The 19,503-nt window shown below is 43.7% G+C and overlaps 2 protein-coding genes across 3 annotated transcripts in view; one reads left to right on the top strand and one right to left on the bottom strand.

Annotated features, from left to right (window-relative positions):
* rab26 (RAB26, member RAS oncogene family) overlaps positions 1-19,193 on the top strand; it is a 70,336-nt gene extending 51,143 nt beyond the window's left edge. The window contains exons 6-9 of the mRNA XM_030098488.1: positions 14,663-14,728; positions 16,144-16,200; positions 16,791-16,867; positions 18,519-19,193. Coding sequence (XP_029954348.1) covers positions 14,663-14,728; positions 16,144-16,200; positions 16,791-16,867; positions 18,519-18,621 — 303 coding nt within the window. The 3' untranslated portion in view covers positions 18,622-19,193. The remainder of the gene's footprint in view (positions 1-14,662; positions 14,729-16,143; positions 16,201-16,790; positions 16,868-18,518) is intronic.
* LOC115393484 (protein transport protein sec31-like) lies at positions 6,717-10,775 on the bottom strand. Of its 2 annotated transcripts, none has more exons than XM_030098486.1 (3): positions 10,664-10,775; positions 9,105-10,073; positions 6,717-8,049 (listed from the first exon to the last, which is right to left on the bottom strand). In XM_030098486.1, exon 2 carries the CDS (start codon positions 10,043-10,045, stop codon positions 9,125-9,127), a length of 921 nt encoding a protein of 306 aa, XP_029954346.1. In that variant the 5' UTR covers positions 10,046-10,073; positions 10,664-10,775; the 3' UTR covers positions 6,717-8,049; positions 9,105-9,124. The 2 variants fall into 2 exon arrangements, with proteins under 2 accessions (XP_029954346.1, XP_029954347.1); XM_030098487.1 differs by having other exon boundaries at positions 9,105-10,076; positions 10,664-10,686.
* Positions 19,194-19,503: the final 310 nt, after the last annotated feature.

The following is a 19,503-nucleotide window of genomic DNA, read 5'->3' as shown; positions in this document are numbered from 1 at the left end:
ACAAAATGGTGTGTTCGCAAATGCTACAAGATTACTATGGATGTACCCAGAGATCAAGGCTTTGACAGCAGAGCAAGTTAAATATTCATCACTTATGCAGCCGAGGGGGAACAGAAAACAAATATCATCTGATACCTTTTGGTTTCCAACTCGGCAAAGCCACTGAGTGTTGCTTTTCCAATCCTCCGTGACCTTGTGATATCTGAATGAAGCCACGTGGGTCATTATCCTCCTTTCATCACAAAAAAATAACCTGCAGCTCTGAAACAATTTGGCTCATCAACAAAAACACAGAGATGCATGTAGGGAATACTCCGCTTCTGATTTATCTTTGAATAGGATGGGTTAGAAGCAGAGAAAGAATTCCCTGGGCTCTGGAGGGTGGTGGGGGTCAAAGGTCTTGCTCGGGGACAAAACAGAGATAACTAAACTTGTGGGATTTGAACCTGCCTGCTTCTCAAACCACAGACTCCACCAGTGTACCTGTACATGTATGCATAATCCATGGAGCTGCAGGAAGCAGAAGGTTATCCAAACTGACGTTGGAGGAAAAAGGTTAGATATTCAATCCATCATAGCCAGAGCCAGCTGAGTGCCGCCGCTTGAGCTTATATGCAGGTTTTTGGACAGCAGGAGGTCGTCAGATCATTTGGAGAAAAAAAAAATAAAATCCCTATGCAAATTCAATTCCAGACTTTCTTCCTCTTAAGTAACGGCTGGTCCTCCATGCTGATATCAGTATTATTTTGCTGAAGCAAATAAAGTGGCATAGAAGAATGATGGATTATCTTTCCTGCTTCGTTTAATTGATGCAGTTAATTGATGCGTGCATGTGACATGATTGAGTGAAATTGTGCGTGAAAACATTAAACGACATTTAAGTGCTTGCTGATTGCACGCGTCATCAGGTTGGGCATTGTAGTGCGCTGCAAACATGAACCAGGCAGATCTAATGGCCTTTGGAAAAGATCATCCGTTCACTCCAACTGCTCAAATATCAGCTATCATCTTTGTTATAAAGTCACGGGTTACAGACGCGATGGCACCTACGAGGACTACTACCTGATGTTTGACATCTGCTGCAATGAGCAGCAGCCATCGACGGACCATTGGAAGGTAGCCAGCGGTCACCATGGAAACCAGAAACATTAGCCACAACAGGCTTTATCACTGTTGACATGCGGCACAAGCGTGTGTTGGAGGAGAGATCGCAGACTGGCCGACTGCATTAAACACATTTTGTGAACGGAACGTGATCTACCCACAATGCCTTTGTGATCCAGCATCTCTGCGGGGCCTGTTCAGCTGCTCGGTTTGCAAAACGAGGACATGCACCCTCTAATCCACGTTAAGACCTCTCCGCTAACGCTTATGCTCTCTGAATAATCCAAAAGGTGAAGGTATAATGTGTCTGATCGGCGTGACGTCGCTGTGTGAGAGGATGAAACCTGCAAAGGTTGCATAACTCATGTTTGTGAAGAACTTTTGTCTGTTGAACTGGAGTTTGGCCATGAAACGAGGACATTTTTCCCTGAATGTCCGTCACCGACGCTCTCATCACTGTCCTGCTTCAACCACGACCCCCCCCTCGTTTCCGTTCGCTCCAGTTCCATCCCATTCAGTTCGTCCCGTGGCTGACGGTGATAGAGAATGAATCTCCTTGACGTTTAGCGCCGCTGACGGCGAGCCTGCCTGTTTGCGATACGAGGTGGCCTCGGCGCTCGGTGGTCTTCATCTCTGCCCCCTTTCATGTGACAGCGCGCTGTTGTTCTGCCACAACGGACGCTAATGGAAACCACCACAAAGGAGCGCCGCATCCGGAGAGCGAAGCGCCGTAAATATGTCAAGACCGCTTTGCTTTTACACAAACATGCATGCGCAGATACGCTCACTCTCACCACTGGCGCACACACACACACACACACACACACACACACACATACGATCATCATGCGGTTGTAAAAAAACAAGCCTCCATATGATTATACAATCCGAAATGCCCTCCAGGTTCTGGCGTATGTTGGTCATAAACACTGTGTATTGCTGGTTGTTCACCTAGCTTGAATCGTACGCACTCAGCTCCATGGCCGTTGTTGGTTTCCAGGATTCTGAGGTTCCGTTTACACATTTAAAGAGAGAATGCAGCTGTTTCTGTCGCGTTGTTCCAGAGAAAGTTTCAGATAGCAACATTTTTGAAAACACTAACGTGGTGTTCATGTTGCTGTTGGTTGTTTTTGTGCTGAAACCACACACTGTGTCACTTTCCACGTCAAGATTGAATGATCATTTGTCTCAGGCTGTAATTTTTCTGAGTCCATTAGGTTGTCTAGTTAACAAGTTGCTGATTGCTCTTGCAGTTTCTTTTTTTGCCATCACTGTTGGCTTTTTTGATTAAAGCTCGGTTGTCGAGCTTACAGCACACATTGATTGCTTTGCTTAGACGTTATTATGCTGGACATGTAGCGAGCTGTGGTATTTACAGCTGATTACAACGCTCTTCATCTGAATAATCAAAGAAAAAAAAATCCCTAAATAAGAGCTTTAAAGCACTTACTTGAGCTCCGTTATTCTTAGCGTATTGAAATGTAATGTTTCATGACCACGATGCCTTTCAGCCATCGAATCACTGGCAGCCTCCTATCGGGGCTTTGCAGCTGCTGCCGTGGCGTGGCGGCGCTGCTCCGGTGACAGGATTTACCGCTCGCACGCTGATAATTACGCGCAGACGAGCGCGCGTTGCCGCCACACACACACGAGACGGCTCTTATTGACCAACACGCTCGGGTTCAGAGGCCAGAAGGAAAAAAAAAAAAGTAAATCATTAAATCACTGAAAGCCTCCTCGCAGCAGGCGGCTCGGCTGTTCAGAAGATTCCCTCAGCAGTAAAGTAAAAATCAATTGGATGTGCGCTCGGAGTCAGCTGGCACCTGGCCAGCTAAATATCCAGGGACGAGGGAGAAATGAAGCAGACTGTTAGGGAGCTGAATTAACGCGCATTCGAGCGTTTTTTTTCTTTTGAGATAATCTGTTGCATTTCCGTTTTGTTGCTGTTTGATCACAAACCCATGCCATTTCATTAGAGATCAATATGAGCGGATCATTCATTCTTAGTGTGATGCCACTTTGAATATGAAGAGAAGTAAATCCACCAGTCGTTTCGACCTCAGATTTAGCCGAAGTCCAAGTTTTTGACTCGTCGTGAGACGGCATCTGTAAGCCGCAGGCTTTCTCCCTTCAAGAAAAATCAATGAAATCTATCTTCTCGTTGTCCATCTGCAAAATTTTACCGACCGTAATTGTGTTGTGTGTCTGGATATTTCCACTGAGGACGGGCGGGTGTGTCGCTTTCACTTTCCTTTATCATCCATTTGCCCCGCTCCCTGCTTTTATACCCTTGATTTGGTTTGAATCTCTAAAAATCTCGAGGTCTTTCTACTATTACCTTGCACTCTCAGGCAACACGCAGAGCTGTTCTCCAGCCATGAAGTTGTTTTTTTGTGTATTCTTGTGATCTGAATTCTGGAAAAACTGATGCGTTTTATCCACCAGTGCCAGTTTTGTCAAAAAAACTGTACCATGAACCACTGGTCCACTGCGTTGTTGTCATTCCGGTATGGGATCATAAGTATAGACAGTGCAGGATTACAGTGTCAAAAAATAGAAAATAAAGTCCTTCAAACGTAAGTGGAAAATGTTTGAACTTTTCCTTTGGTAATCAGTGTCAGCTTTGAGCTCACGGAACATCTGTGTGTTAATTGGAATCGATAGAAAAGCTTGTCTGGTGAATAAAACAAAACAAAAAAAAAAAAAAGCGCCATAAAATCAGTGTAAACTCCTGTTTATGCAGCCGTTCCCAGCACCGCCTCTCTGCTCGCAATCAGAAAGTTGATGAATCTCAGTGCCAGTTTGCTTAATTGAGCTGCAGCGATGCCAAAAAGCTTTTAGGGTGAATGGAAAACAACAACAACAGAGATGAGGGGGGGGGGGGAGAAAAAACACCTCAGCAAGCCCCTGTTGACGGGCAGGAAGGGCTGCTGATGCTTTAGTCCTCCAGGTCCGTCCCGAATGCCGATACAGATGCTCACTGGCTCGCTGCCTCTTCATCGCAACTCACATTTGTGGATTTTCTCCATTTACACTGTTTCTTCTTCCTCGCTTTATATGTCACGCTTTCTCCCTTCTGTCCCCTAAACCCAGTCAGCTTTTCATTCTCTTCTCCCCCGATAACGACATTTCTTCTTTTTCCTTTATTTTTGGTTGAAAAGACGCGGCTGGTTCCCGCTGTCGGCTCAGTTTGTCAGACAGAAGAGACGAAACAGCTTGAAAAGGCCATCGCTGGCTCCATGAACGTGTTGAAGGAGAAGGGAACAGGCGATTAAAATGCTAAAGGCTCGCGCTCGTCCAATGCTAATTGGTTATTCAGCCCCCCGGGGGGGGATTCGACAGAAACTTTAATGGCTCCATCTGCAGTTGGCTTATCGTGCAGTATGTGGAGGATCTGTGCTGTTGTGCTAAACACTGACTCATGGCAGCGCTCGCTCTCACACTATCTGATGTACAAACACACCATTACTCACATTTGCATGTGTGGAACATGCATAATTGAATTAGCATTTTCCATGTTTATGGGTTTTTAATTAGTCAGGTACACAGTCTGAAAGGTTTCCAGATTTGAACATTTGACATTGGAGCAGTTAACTTTTTCTTGGCATTTCGAGGGGAATTCAGCAGATTTGTTGGTTCAAGCTTCAAATAATATAAACCGTACTGGGGATCGAGTGTTTCTTTTCACTGGATAAGGGTTTTGCCAAACTTTAAACGCTTGAATGTCTTTCACATTGCCCAAGTTGATATCAGGAAAGAATGAGGAAGACAAAATCAGAGTTGTGGAGTTTAAAAGCAACAGACCTCAGGATTTCATCCTCAGTTCCAGTATCAACACATGCAGATACATAAACGTATCTGACTTCCACTCAAAGGCATTTTCATAACACACACACTCTCCCTGAGAGGCTGATAAGTTTCTTCCCTGCCTTTTGCTGTTCTGCTCACTCCCAGGGATGAAAAGATCTCTGCCTCCTCGTCTTTTCATCTCTGTCTTTTTGTTCCCTCTCACTGTGCATCTCATCATCTCATTTACACTCCCGGGATCAGGTTTTCTTTTTTAGTCGTCCTTCAAGTTTCAGTTAATAATCTCCAAGATCGAAAGCTTCTATCCGAGGTTCATTCCCACCAAAACACGCGTTTGAAGCCTCCAATTCTCACCCAATCACGTTTGATTGTTCGGCTTTGTTTGAACTCAGATATCAAAAGATGCTTTGTCCAGTGGTCCTGGTGGAGGTGAAAACAAGCAAGGAGCCAGTCTGAAGAAAGCAAACTGAAGATATGTGTGTGCGAATGCTTTGAGTGAAAATGAAAACAAAAATCGCAAGAAAGATCTGTTTCATCTCGAAACATTTGTAGGTTTGTTTGTTACTTCAGTCCAGATTTTAACCTTTGACTGAATTCCCCTCAGCCGCCCCTCTTTAAAGATCCATTTCATGCAAATGTAGTTTTACAATTGGATTCAGCAATCTGCGGGAGCGGCGATCCTCCCTGCATTAGTCTTCTTCAGCAGTGAGAAGTGGCTCGATGTAGATATACGAGGAGCCGCGGCTTCAGATTCACAAACACTGTGATTTTGTGTGTGTGTGTGTGTGTGTGTGTGTGTGTGTGTGTGTGTGTGTGTGCGTGCGTGCGTGCGTGCGTGCGTGCGTGCGTGCGTGCGTGCGTGCGTGTGGTCTCTGCTGGTGTTTGTGTGTATGTGCAGCGATCACCTGCCTGCAGCGACGCTTCTGGCCTGCACGACAGATCTCTCTCTCTCTCTCTCTCTCTCTCTCTCTCTCTCTCTCTCACTCTCTCACTCTCTCACTCTCTCTCTCTCTCTCTCTCTCTCTCTCTCTCTCTCCCCCCTCCTCCCAGAGGACCAAACCCAGATTCACCATCAGACTCCATCCAAACTTCTCTGAGTCTGGTTATTCTCCGCTTCCGTCTGTATCTGTAAAGAATCCTCCTCACTCCATCTTCTTGAAATATTCCGCCCTGAAAAAGCTTGTTTGCATTAAGACCAGACAGATTGTCCTCATTTATCACCCATTCAAAATGCGCCGTTGCAGAAATGTATGCACTTTCACATTAGCCTAATAAGAAAGTCTTATCTCATTAACTATTAAACGGAGTGAAACTGACTGTACTTCACGCATGTGAGTAAAATCATGCAAAAATTGATGCATTTTCACTTGAAACGTCGTGTGAACAGAGCCTGAAGCTCTAGAAACCTTCAGAAAGTCACAAGAAGTAAATGTCAGACGACAGCTGTTGTCTGTGAAAGTAAACAGAAGTTGAATACATTACTTTTGTTTCTGTTTAGCAACATCTAATCTGCCCATCCCTTTAGTAAAAATGTGTTGTTTATCACATGAAGGTTCAAACTGAACAAAAGATAAACAAGTAGTCGCCCTTGGCTCTGAGTCCACACCGTCTGGACTTCAACCAGCATTCTTTCTGTTTTCGTTTTAGCATTTTCTCTTCGATCATCACACTAAAAATGCAAATTATTCACTGCAAGACTTATTCTTTGAATAATTTTCAGAATTTCCCAGTGAGCAGCTGCTCCTTTGTGATCCGGCCCTTAACTTTAAGCTTTTGCTCTGATGATCCCACCTTTTGAGATTTTCTGGACTCTCGCTCATGAACTAAACTCCAGTCCAACAGCAGGTGCCAGGAAGTTTTATTTCGCTGCTGTGGACTGCAAATGTGCATCTGTCAGGCAGGCCCATGTATTATACTGTACATAATAAGTGCCTGCCAAGCCTGAACTGGAGCGTAGCGGGAGAAATTTATCTGGAGGCAGAGTGTCACAGACATCAGGCCGTGTGAAGTGCTGATAAAAAAAAAAAAAAAAAAAAGAAGAAGCATGGATTTCCAACAGAATTTACTGAAAAACAAATCCCATCTCTGCATGGCTTCAGTAAATATCATTTTTTTGGCTTGAAGGAAGAATATTTCCACCATGAAATAGCCCTGGAAGATTTATTCAAATAATCCATAAAAGCTCAATTCATGTAATTGTGGTTCAGTTTTAAAAACAATCATTGAATGTGAAAAAAAATTAAATTAAATTATACATGCAACTCATTAACAACAGAGCAGTTATTCCTTTAAATACCTTTTTCCACCAAGTCAATGGTTCAGACCCTGTTTACACAACATTTTCCAGTGAAAACTGAGAACTTTCGTTGCGTTTTGGGTGTAGGTTCAAACGACAATGCGGTGCTTGGAATCACTAAAAACACAACTTTTTGAAAATGGATTTCGAGGTACAAGTTTTTGAAATCTCCAGGAAAACGGGGGGCAAACGCAATGATTCCGAAACTCTCAAACAAAACTTCAAAAATGAAACATCTTCACTGGAAAGGTCGCGTAAATGAGAATCAGTAAACCCATTTCTAACAAAAAAAAAGATTTAAGAGATGATTTTCTACATATTCTCTTTCTGCATTGCTTCATTCATAATAAATATGGCCACTAGATGGCACCACGTGTCTCGTCATCTGGAACCTGTTTGGTTGGATTTCGTTCCGACTTGACATTATAAGTAAATTTACCCGTCTTTGATTATTTCTGATTTCTGTTTTCCAGCAAGAATTCTTTCAACACAATTTCCTCCGTGCTGCCTCAAAGCTTTCCGTGGACATAAGGAGCAAAGTTATATTCACAAAAAGACAAGTGAGGCTAAACCAAAAAGAGATCAGCTAAATAATCATATAACAACACTTATCTGCTTTACATGAGAACATAAAAACAGTTAAATGAGTTCAAACCTCGAGTATTTGGACAGATGAATTCAAATCAATCAGACAGAAACCAAACACACACACACACACACACACACACACACACACACACTCAGAACTTCCAGTTAAATGTGGCCGTTGGTGATTAAAACGAAAGAGCTGGCCTCTTCGTTCAGGTTTCCTCCATCCCAGCCGATATCCCAGTGCAGCCCGCCTGCAAAACAGTAAATGCAAATTCTGTTACTATTGACTGACACTTTGAAGCCCCGCCTCTCCTCTCAGCAATCAGGAAGGAAATCGATTAAAAGTTAATCAGGATGAAAGACTCCCGGGTGTCTGCACATTTTCTGAAAACTGTGACAACACAATACAGGCCTCATCTTCTCATCAAACTACATTTTTAATGAACCTGCTGTTGCCAAAAATGTGTCCTTCTACACATTTAGGCTTCCATTTTTGGACCCAACCGAATTTTGTTCACTAGTTCTGATAGATCTTTTAAATGAAGACATCAGAATGATGTGAGGTTCAGAAATCATAACGCGTCAGACACCGTGGGTAAAAAAAGCCTCAGTCCTACCCAAACTTTAATGGGGATCGTTGTTTCAGCTGAAGGAAAACGAGACAGTGGGGTGCAATCGATGAATTCGGTGCAAACACAACGAAGACAGGAGATTCAAAACTAACTTGGGGAAGTATTGTGCTGACTTTAAATAGATATGATATGATCTGCATTTGCTCCTCGTTAGCTCCGATTGACTGCAGCAGCTTGACACCTTGACCTAGAGGAAGTGGTATCAGATGGATAGATGTATAGAAAACCTTTATTTCATGCAGTTTATGGTTTTTTTTCTAAATGCCATTCATGCTGGTGTGTTGCTTGGTTGTGGGTGGAGAGGAATGTTTCATAGGGCAGCAGTGGACTCACAAATGGGATCACAAAGTTCCAGCTAATGTGGCTTATTGTGGAAGCGCCTGACTCCCACTGACCTGGTGCCATTTCACCAGCGAAAAGGAAAATGCCACTGCAGCCTGTTTAAAAAAGAAAAAGAAAGACTTCCTTCCAGGAAGCTGTAGGCAGGAAGAGGCTGGAGCTCCAATGTTAGCCTACCTCCCATTTCAGTTTACTAAACACCCCGTGTGTCCTTTATGTCAGTGAATAAAGAAGATAGTGTCTCTCACCATCACACTGTGTTTCAGAATAAACCAGCAGAAAAGTTCTCCATGGTCTGATTGGGTGATATTCATTCGACTTTTATTTTCACTTACTGGTTTTCCAGTGCGTGCCGTTATTGTCCAGCCCGGTGTGTTTTCGGCTGTGCCTTCATCACGCTGCTGTACAGAGGTTCGTCTTCTTTCGGGTTGTCTCTGACCGGCCTCCAGCGTTGGTGTGAACGAGCGATCAGCTGAGCAATTTGCCGCGCCACGGCCGTCTTTTCTGGGACGGTCGGTGGGATTTTGCCGGGTCGATCGGTTGCTCGCCGGCAGTCTCCGGAAGTTTCCAGGAACACGTCGTCGGGCTCTTCGGGGTGGGCGATCGGGTGGAGCTGCACGCCGTGCAGCTCATCCAGCGTCACCGCGAACGCCGGGGCCTCCAGAGTCCGGACCAGGGCCGAGGTGTCTGAATGGTACCGGCGATGCAGTTTGGGTTCCGATGCAGGTTCGGCTCCCGGAGAGGCCCTGGGTTTGGGGGAATCGGGGACGGGAACGGTGGGAAGGGGGATCTGCAGGGACAGCCTGTTGGCGCGAGCCTTGGAGGAGGCGGCGCCGGACTTGGGCTGCAGCTTCCAACCGAGAGGATCGCGACCGGTGATGACGGACGTCTTTACTGGAGGAGGCGAGGAGCAGGAGGAGGTGGAGGAAGAGGAGGAGGAGGAGTGGCCTGGAAAGATCCCCATGGGGGGGCAGGAGTAGCGTTTGGTTGACGTGGCCGCCGGGGGTTGCGGGAGGGAAACGCCCCGCTGAGGAGGCGGCGGTTCTCTCTTGTTCTTCCTCACGGTAACGACTTCAGACGTCCGATGTCTAGAGAGGTCGATCGACCACCTCCTCCGGTGGGACCGGGGCTCGGCGCCGGCGGCGCAGCCTGTCGTAGCGCACCCCGGTGCGTTTGTGCCCTGACAGTCGCTCCTCTTCGCTCTGAGGCTCACAGGATGGTTTGGATCGCCTCCGGAGCTCGCAGTGCCGTTTACAGCACCGCCGCGTCTGCTCATCCTGACCGGCGAGGTGAGGGTTCAAAAACTGCTTTCGAGAGGAGGAACAGAGAGAATGAGTCGACGCCCATGATGACTTCTCAGTTTTCACGTTTCTCAACTCCTGACCTTTCACAACTCCAGTGGCTGTGCCCTCGCTCAACATCGCTCAACAACTACAAGCCACCAGGTTTTATTTCAGAAGCTCTTTACTGCTACATCAACATACTCCACAATTGTCCCACAATATCCAACATTTTCTGAAACAAAGGCCAACTCAGATATGATTTAAAGAGAGTTTTATGTTTTAAAAGAAAAAAAAAAAACACAAAGCTAAGAAGCTTCACTACATATAAATTAAAATGAGTTAATCTTAAACTGATGGATTATCTAGAAAAACAGTCAGACGTAACATTAGTTTGAATAATACATAAAAATCACTTCCAATGTAATAGAGATTTGTAAATTAGAAAAAATGTCCTTAAATTATCTGCTACAAGCCATTGACAAAACAAAACAATAAATTATCTTGTACCTTAAATTAAAATATCAGTTAATTCAACCGAAATCTCATACAGTACCGTGTTTTTTTGTTTTTCATCTTTGCAGTGAAATCATGGGACGTAGAGCTGTGTTTACCTGCGTTGCTGCGCCGCTCTCAGTTATTTCTCAGTCTGCTGTTGTTCCGGTAGCCCATCTGTCTTAATACCTCCGCCGCTGTGTGTTTCGCCCCCTCCCATCTTCCCACCCAAATCCAACCACAACTTCCTCAAGCTAACACCCAGAAACCCTCAAGAGTCCTCATTTCACAGGCGGTCACCCGTCGGCCAGTTTCACAACAACACGGCGTGAGATCAGAGCGATAAGGAAGGCAGCGAGTCGAAGCTGAATTTACAACGAAACACTCGGCAAATTGCTTTTTTATTTGTTGTTTTTGTTTTTCGAGAGTGTGTTGAAGCTGCTCCGCTCTCCAAAATCCTCCTTTTGAACGCAGAATCAGAGATAAACACGCTCGACAATTACGGGCGTTTGTTTTTGGAGGGTTTTCGTCACCGCTTTCTCTTTCAGGAAGTCGGCCTGCAGCTGCAGGCAGGCAGGCAGGCACGCTGCCAGATCGAACTGAGGCTTCAGCACAAAGCTTTATTAGTCCCAAAAGTGAGAAATTGCAGAAGTTGCCATCCATCACTGAGCTGTAGCTCAATGTCTTGTTTGAGTTCATTTTTTTTTTTTATCGTTATTTCTGCTGGTATTGATGTCATTTTACTGTTTGTGACTTTAGACTTATCAAGCATTGGGAAAAAAGATGGTTGAGTTATTATCTTTGCTTTGGCATTTATGGAGAAAACTGTCATTATTCTGTGATTGAATGTAGAGTCTATCCATCCCTGTGGTTTATACTGCATCGATCTATAAAGATGCTAAACAAAAATGAGAGACAGACTGCAATAGAAACAGAATGTGTAATTTTTTTCTTCGATTATCTCTGTGTAACAGCCAATTAATGGTCATTACGCTAATAGTGCAATAATTTTAGTCATTTTAAATGTAATGAAGTCAATAATGTATTAATTTTAACCATTTTCAACATATTAAAGCTCGTATTTTTCTATTCTCAGCCATTTCCAGTGTAATAAAGCCAATTATCCAATTTTTACACAAAAATGGCCAAAATCATCACATTACTGGCAGTTCTCATCATTCCATTGTTGGTTGCTCCACTTCTAATTAAATTTTTTAAGATTTCTCCACCAAAAAGTGAGTGAAAGCGGCCACTGCTCCTCTTTAGCAGCTTTTAAAGCTCAAACAGCGTTGGGAGCCGCGCTGAGCCCGCCGATCTGCGCGCATGTCCTCCTTTCTCCCACATACTGTACGAAGCGCATCCGACACCAAGGCGCTTTGAAGTTGCCTTCGCTCGCGGCGCCCGCGGCCCGCTCCCCCTGTAATCCGCCCACAGGCCGCCGCCGAGACCTTTCCAGGCTTTACGGCGCGGGTAATTGGCAGGTTGGCGTGTAGCGGCTGCCAGGTGAGCGCTCGCTACATTAATCTCGCTGTAATGAAGCAATGTCAAACTCACGGGACACTGTAAAAAAGAAAAAAGTGGGGGGGGAGATTACAGGAGATCAGAGTGGGATTTGCCGAATGATGAGAGAGATGAGGGAGGCGGGAGGAATCGCGTTGGAAAGACTTGACCTTTTTTCTCGCTGCTCCTTCCAATAACAGTGTCGTATATTTTGCCTCTGCTCCCCGCCAGTCAGTCAATAGCTGCTTATTGATGCTTGAAATGTTAACAGCAGCTCTCTGCCCAGCTGGCTGTTTCTACATAGGTGCTGTTGGACCTATTTTTCCTCATTTATACCACATTTCTTGCTGTTAAGAGTTCAGAAAGTAAGTTTTTGTTTTTTATTTTCACAGAACGTGGCCCGATTTCAGGAAGAATGTTGAAGACTGTCTCATTTTGATGCTGACATAAACTCACAGTGGGATAAACACTGTTGCTCTTCTTAAAACGGAGAGATTTTTAAACTCTGATTCCTTCTGATCCTTCTTTCGAGGGAAGATTCAGAGGCTTCACGGGACGTATTCAGTAGAAACGCTGAAATTAATTCCATTATGCGTTTAGTTTGTCAGTGTTTTCTCTTTTCTCGTCTTGGCGTTTTCAACATAGTTTGACTGGATTCTTCAGAAATGGCGTCCATCAGTGGCGGATGATGTGTCTGCCGTAACACCAGCTCATCATCCAGCACCATGGAAGGGCATTTCTGGCGACGATGGGAGAATCATGTCCAAACATGTCGAAGAAATGTGACAAAAGACCATTCCCCTTAGAAGGAGAAAAGACATGTAACTTTTTACAAGCATGCAGGGGAATCTGTTGCCTTGAAACCACTTGATTCGGTTTTATTGTCTTACAAACGTTATGTGTCCTAGTTTTGACAATTGAAATAATGTCTTTATGATCTGATAATGACCCATCAGCGACTCACAGCAGTTACTGTCGTGTTGCCTTGAATCTCACTGTATTTCCTGTGGACTTCTGATTTTTCAAATACTCGCTGTGGTTGTTATTCACGTCACACCTGGCCTTCGTAGTGTACTTTCACGTAATCCCTCACAGTGCCGCTGCTTTCACTGGATAAATGGTGTGAAAAGTTCAAGGCCCCGTGTGAAAACCGGCATGTGCTGGAAACGGCTGACGTGTTGAATTCCGCGTGCGACTTTTCAGCGCTGAAGGTCGCGCAAACTTGTGCCAGCAAAATGCGTCCTTCCACTGTCAATATTTATGACTGTTTTCTGAAGGACGACTTCTTGTTTTGCCTCGAAATGCTAATGAAATGCTTTCCAGCTACATTGTCTCCCCCCGCAAACAGTGATGAGGTTCTGGTACGACCTTGACCTGCTCTTCAATACCCTCTTCATTGTTGCACAAAACGGTGATTCTATTAAAACTGGCTCCGTCTGTTTTCCTCTCGTTCTCATCCGGGCTTATTAAGGAGGGTCTGTCTATATCTGAATGTCTCCTGTGAATGGAAAATGAGGCAGGAAGGAAAGCTCATGCAAAACACACACAAGAACATCTTGCAGGAAGCTTCTGAGAGTCGTGAAACATTTGAAATCACCTCTTGCTCTGGGCTGCATGATTTAAACCTGTGTTAAGAAGTCGAGAAAATGGACACCCTACTCAAAAATACACTTAGGGACGAAGCTGGGCTTTTCCTCTGGTGAGGTAGAGTGCTAACCACTTATCAATGAAGCTTAAATCAAATGCAGTCTATTCATAATACCTCTCCACTGTCATTGTGATGAAAAATTCAACATCTGAAATGGAATATTGCTCCTACTTGACCTGATTTAATTAAAAAGCAGTATAAAGCGTGCTAAACTGCATGCATTTAGAAATAGCTTTTGTATGGATGGAGCAAGAATTTTAATGTGCCACCATCCAGCTGGAAGCGCTGGTGTGAATTATCAAACATGAGAAGATCAGAAACAAAGTCAAAGTTTCAAGTACAATACAAGAATGTTTTATAAGAAAGTCACATTTTTTTCAGTATTTGAAATTCAGTGCAGAAAAAAAACCTTAGTTCACAAAAACTATTGGCTCTATTTACCATATCTCTCCTGACCACTACACCTCGTGGGCTCTTTATTTTTATATAACTGCCTCCATCATCTGATTTCATTCAGATGGTGATTGATTGTTGTGTGTCTCACAAGTTTCCTGATAAAAGCTGCCCGAGTTGAATGTTTGGTCTGTGGTAAACAAGCTATGAGATGGGTTTTTTTTTTTTTCCGAGGACACCGACTCCCCTGAGATGCTGAGGTCTTTCTAACCAGCCAGATAACAGAGAGCCCGGAGAGCCATTGGCCTGTAATTGTAAGGTGATGGATGGATAGAGACACTAGAAGAGAAAAGAAGGTTGAAGAAAAGGGGGGGGTGAACTGGAGCCAGTGGACGGCAAATAAATCTTCTGTCTTGCTCTCTTTCTCCTTCCCGTTTGGATCCATCCATCTCCTCTTATCGCCAGTCGTTATCTCCTCTTCGTCCCCCTCCATCATGCATATTTCCTCACGCCTCGCCTTTGTTCCCCGCCCCGCGTGGGGTTCCGTCACCGATCTGTGCTCTCTCTCCGTCTCCAGGCATGGCTGACGGAGATCCACGAGTACGCTCAGCAGGACGTGGTCGTCATGCTGCTGGGCAACAAGGTGAGGCCTCGCCGCCAACGCTGGGAGATGGACGGACAGATGGACTCGTAGAGGGGGGGGAAGGGGGGATCACGGACGGCGGCTCTCGGGGAGCCGCATGGATTTGGAAGCATGGAAGGAGTGCTTTGTTTCACTTTTTTTCTTGGTGTTTTTGAATGTCACAATTTGTTCGCAGATATTCGGTCTTGTTTCAGCCCTCTTAAAGTTCAAGTCATCCAAATTTAACAAAGCAATCAATGAAATGTGAGAGAAAAGCAGCTCTTGACGCTGGCAGATCACATCCATTTATACACAGATTTTTGTGTGTTTATACATGAGTTTGGCCAAAATACTTAACACAGATGGAAAACCTATAGGTAGGTAATGTCCAACTGACCAAAATCAACTGTTACAAACCATTCTAGCAGAACTGAAAACAAAATGTTTTTAACTTTTAAAGTTGCCATAACAAATTGGGTAAAAGTACAAATCTCCCCAAAAGCAGAAATCTTGTTTTTAGTGGTACAGCACCAGTAAGCTATAGAATATTGATATTAAAGGACTAATACTGGAGGAAAATTAGCTCCATTCAACCCTATTAGAGCCCTTTAAAATGGAAAAAAAAAATCCATATAACGAAACTGAATGCAGCTCTGTGCTGCTTATAGACAGTCTCGCTTTTCAAAAGCAGCACATTAGATATTCGAAATGAGAAATTCAAATGTCATTTTAAAATATGAGAGCACGTTTGTGATCATGGAGGCATCTTGTAGTTCAATGAATCAAGCTTCAAAGTTACCTTTGGGTGCCTGGCCCTCTTGTTCAGCTTGATACCTGAATACCAAACAGCCTGATATGACATGAGTGTTGCATCAGTGCATCTATAATGCCTCCATTAGTGCTCTGCAGCACTTACATGTGTTTGAATATGTGCTGCCAGTCTTCATTCTTGATGTAAAATAAAAATTTCAAGAGTCCAGGTGCTACATTTACCTTTGTAGTCTTTACTTAACCAATAAAAATTAATCTATTAAACCTGAAACTGAATATCTGGTCCGACTGGTGAACATTCACACATTTTCTGAAGGATGATGATGAAACATATAACAAAATGTCATCTACATATAACTTTGCAGTGACATGATGTAAATGAGAAAGTCAGAATACCAATAAAATTTACAATTTAAATACATAATGTATGATTTGCACCAAAACTAGTGTGATTGCAATGAGGATTAACATCAACACTTCCAAGTATTTCAATGGATTATTCAAGAAAGGATTAATTATTGCTTGCTATGTCGAGCTGTATGGGTTCTCTACACTCAGTGTATGTATAAACAACAGACTGTCATCGATGAATGTTTAACTTTACTGTGCGACAGGAGTCGAAACGAGGCTTTCTGACCTTGCGCCGTGTGTTCGATGTCTTCCAGGCCGACTCCACGCATGACAGGGTGGTGAAGCGGGAGGAGGGAGAGAAACTGGCCAAGGTGGGCTTTCTATAGCGGCGCACAGCATGCAGCCTGACACATGTAGCCAGAATAGAAAGACGCGCTGCGCTCCGTCCGCCCACGCAGCCACGTGGACCCTGAAATCCTCCCTCCACGCCTCCCGTGTGGCTGCTGCGTCTTGATTAGTGCGTAATTAGATATTCATGGAGACACGTAATGCTGTTATTGTTTGGGATGACGGTCGGGGCGGGGGGGCGAGCTAACTTCATTTTCCGTGCCGTTCCACTCAGATAAGCTCTGAGAGGTGTGTTGGAGTAAATATGAAGTGTTGGGGAGGAGCGCCGCAGCAGCTGTCAAGCAAATATGAGACGTTCGCACATAGAATGAGATTACAGCACCCGGGAGGAGCCGTTGTTATAGTCTTGCTGTTTTCTTTTTTTCTTGCAAATCAGACCAAATCAGATGAACTTGTTGAACACTCACTGTCTTTTCCCAGGTCCAGGCGCTTTAACTGGACTCCTCAAGCTCCTAATCCACAACAAATTGAAAGATTTTGTCTTTTCATCAGCGTCAGGAGCGTGTGTGTGAGCGCCGCAACGACACCTAATCCCTGATGTGACTCTGTGCAGGAGTTTGGAGTGCCCTTCATGGAGACGAGCGCTAAATCCGGACTGAATGTGGAGCTGGCCTTCACTGCTGTGGCCAAGTGAGTCACACACACACACACACACACACACACAGCATGACAAGCACTGTAGACCTGGTGCTGCATAACCACAGTGAGTGAAAACCTAAACGAAATTTACCAGACAGTCTTGTGGAGAAACAGCTGAATTCGTCGTACTGTCTGTACGTTTAAGACCGTTTGGTTTGATGGAATGTTCATTTATTGTTGAATCACTGGATGAGCTTAATTTAAAATATCTGTTCATCTCAATGTGGATAGTTTGCAACTGTTGTAACTGACACATCTGCGTATTTTCTTGGGAAAAATGGATTTTATCCAAATTCATGTCCAAAGCGGGTGGGTTTTTAATGCGTTTTTAAAGTACTGTTGCATGTTTCTGTTCCGCCCCTCTTGTTCTCTCAATGGTTTCGTCCACTTAGGAGAGATTTTGATGCACCACCGAACAGAGAGGATCTAAATAAAACTCTTCTCTGAAACAAGAGCAGCCTGATGATAATAGGGAAGGGGAAGGTTATAAGGTTTTTTTTTGTCTTTTTTTTTTTTTTTTTTGACATGATGTTCACCACATTTGCATTTTTTTTTAATCCTCTCACTGCACTGATTTATTAATAGAAAATTGCCAGATTCAAGTTTTCACTTTTGCAGGGTCACAAATTAAAGAGTCATCTGGGTGTGTAAAAGCAAAAATAATGATAAGTTCCTCCTGACAGTTACTTTATGGGAATAATAGCAAGGAGGAGGCTATTTTAAGTGTCTGTCGAATGTGTGGGGCCGGACGGTTTGTGTGGGAGCTGTTTCACACCTACTGCCTCGTTATGGTAACAGGCTGCCATGGTGAGCAGCGTAACACACTCAGGCACATTCACACACACTATTAAAGCTCATATTAACAACTTTTTTAATTATTCTCCATCTACGGCCTCCTCTTATCTCCCACCTGTGACTCTCTCTCACTTTGCTCTACGTGTTTTGGTTTTTTTCTCTCCGGCTGTCCTTCATTTGCACAACACACATCGGTTCGAGCGACGGCAACAAACCTGCGATGTTAAAGGAGTGAAGACATGGAGCAACAAATAAACCTTCATCACTCTGATCCATGCCTCACTCAACACTTTATGATTGAAGTATGAGTTTTTACCATCGTTATCACCATGTCTCTGTTCTTGTTGCTCAAGCCTCATTTTTAGAAATGTTTCGGATGGTGTGTAAAATATTAACGAAAAGTAAAAGTTCAGTTCAGATGAGATATTGTAGGTCCAATGAAGAGCGACAGGGTCTTCAGTGGGAATCTGAAGTCAAACTACTGAAACTGAAGTCAAAATATCGACTCAGGGATGCTGAATGCAAATGTTTATCATGTAAAATTCTTTAATTTATTGGAAATTTCGATCTTTGTAGCGTTTTCTTTAGATGTGATGATTATGCTCCGCTTTATGTTGATCCATCATATGAGATTCAAATATGTACGTTTGTGTTTGGAATGTGAGGAAATGTGTAAACGTTCCTTTTTTCAAGGCACAGCAGTCTGCCCCTGAACGCAAATGAGACTCATTATTTTCAAAGAAACATTTCGTGACCACATGACCTCAATAAAGCTTGTACAAAAATGCTGCTTTAAAAACAAATCTGCTTCACTTGAAACTCTGATTTCTTCTTCTGTCTCCGTCAGAGAGTTGAAGCACAGGACCATGAAGGAGCCCGACGAGCCCAAGTTTCAGCTGCAGGAGTACGTCGACAAAGAAATGAGAACCGTTGGCTGCTGCCGCTCATAGACCGCCGTCTGTATGTGGCATTTATGTGTGGGTCATTGTGTGTGTTTGTGTGTACGAGGAAGAGAGAGTGAGAAAATGAGTCCATTCGATCTCTCTTGATGTTTGTAATATTCCTCTGTGACCTCTCTCTCTCTCTTCCCGCCCACCTTCTCCCCTTTGCAACTGTGAATGTAACATAACTGTGACATCTCATGCACACACACACACGAACACACAAGCTCCCCTTAACTCCTTCTCTGCAGTCTCCCATGAGTGATTGTACATATTTTGAAATTCCGTTTAATATTTTGCTCTCAAGAAAAAGCTTTGCAACTTGTAAATGCTCGTCTTGTTTCAATAGATGGACTAATATGTTGAATATGAAACCAATCCTGTTGAAGTAATAGAAGAACATTTGTACAAACACACTATTGCACCTACTATAAGCTGTCAGACGGCACTGTGTGCTGTTTTTGTACAGGAACTCATATGGTTTAATATTACTGATATGTGTGTGAAAATTTATCCCTGCTCTTCAACTTTTCTACACAGTTTGCTATAAGTTTGGTGTTTCAACATGAACCTGCTAGTAATCAGTAGACCACTTCACACATACACTGCAATATCATCAGCAAAAGGTCGGACACTCCATTGATTTCTATTGTCATTTCAAGTAAAATGTTTCTTTTGACTAAAGAAGGTAGTGTTTCTCATGTATTGCATTTTGTCAAAGTAATCCTGAAGGAAAAAGTTAAATCTTTTGAGTAAATCTGGTGTGAATTCTGATGAATAAAACAGCAAAAGTTTACTGGAACTTTTAGTTTCCTGCAAAATAACGGCATTTAAAATACTGTCGAATCACTGGATATTGAAACAAACTTATTTTTGTTAACCATTTCCAGC

This window comes from Salarias fasciatus, chromosome 8 (assembly GCF_902148845.1).
Source record: "Salarias fasciatus chromosome 8, fSalaFa1.1, whole genome shotgun sequence".
NCBI classification, from domain to species: Eukaryota; Metazoa; Chordata; class Actinopteri; order Blenniiformes; family Blenniidae; genus Salarias; species Salarias fasciatus.
The sequence above is the reverse complement of the archived record's forward strand: the minus strand, read 5'-3'. Positions and strand labels throughout refer to the sequence as shown.

What these genes read in the sequence shown, in the direction of transcription:
- LOC115393484 (XM_030098486.1), bottom strand. Translation starts at nt 10,045, where the DNA reads ATGAGCAGACGCGGCGGTGCTGTAAACGGCACTGCGAGCTCCGGAGGC.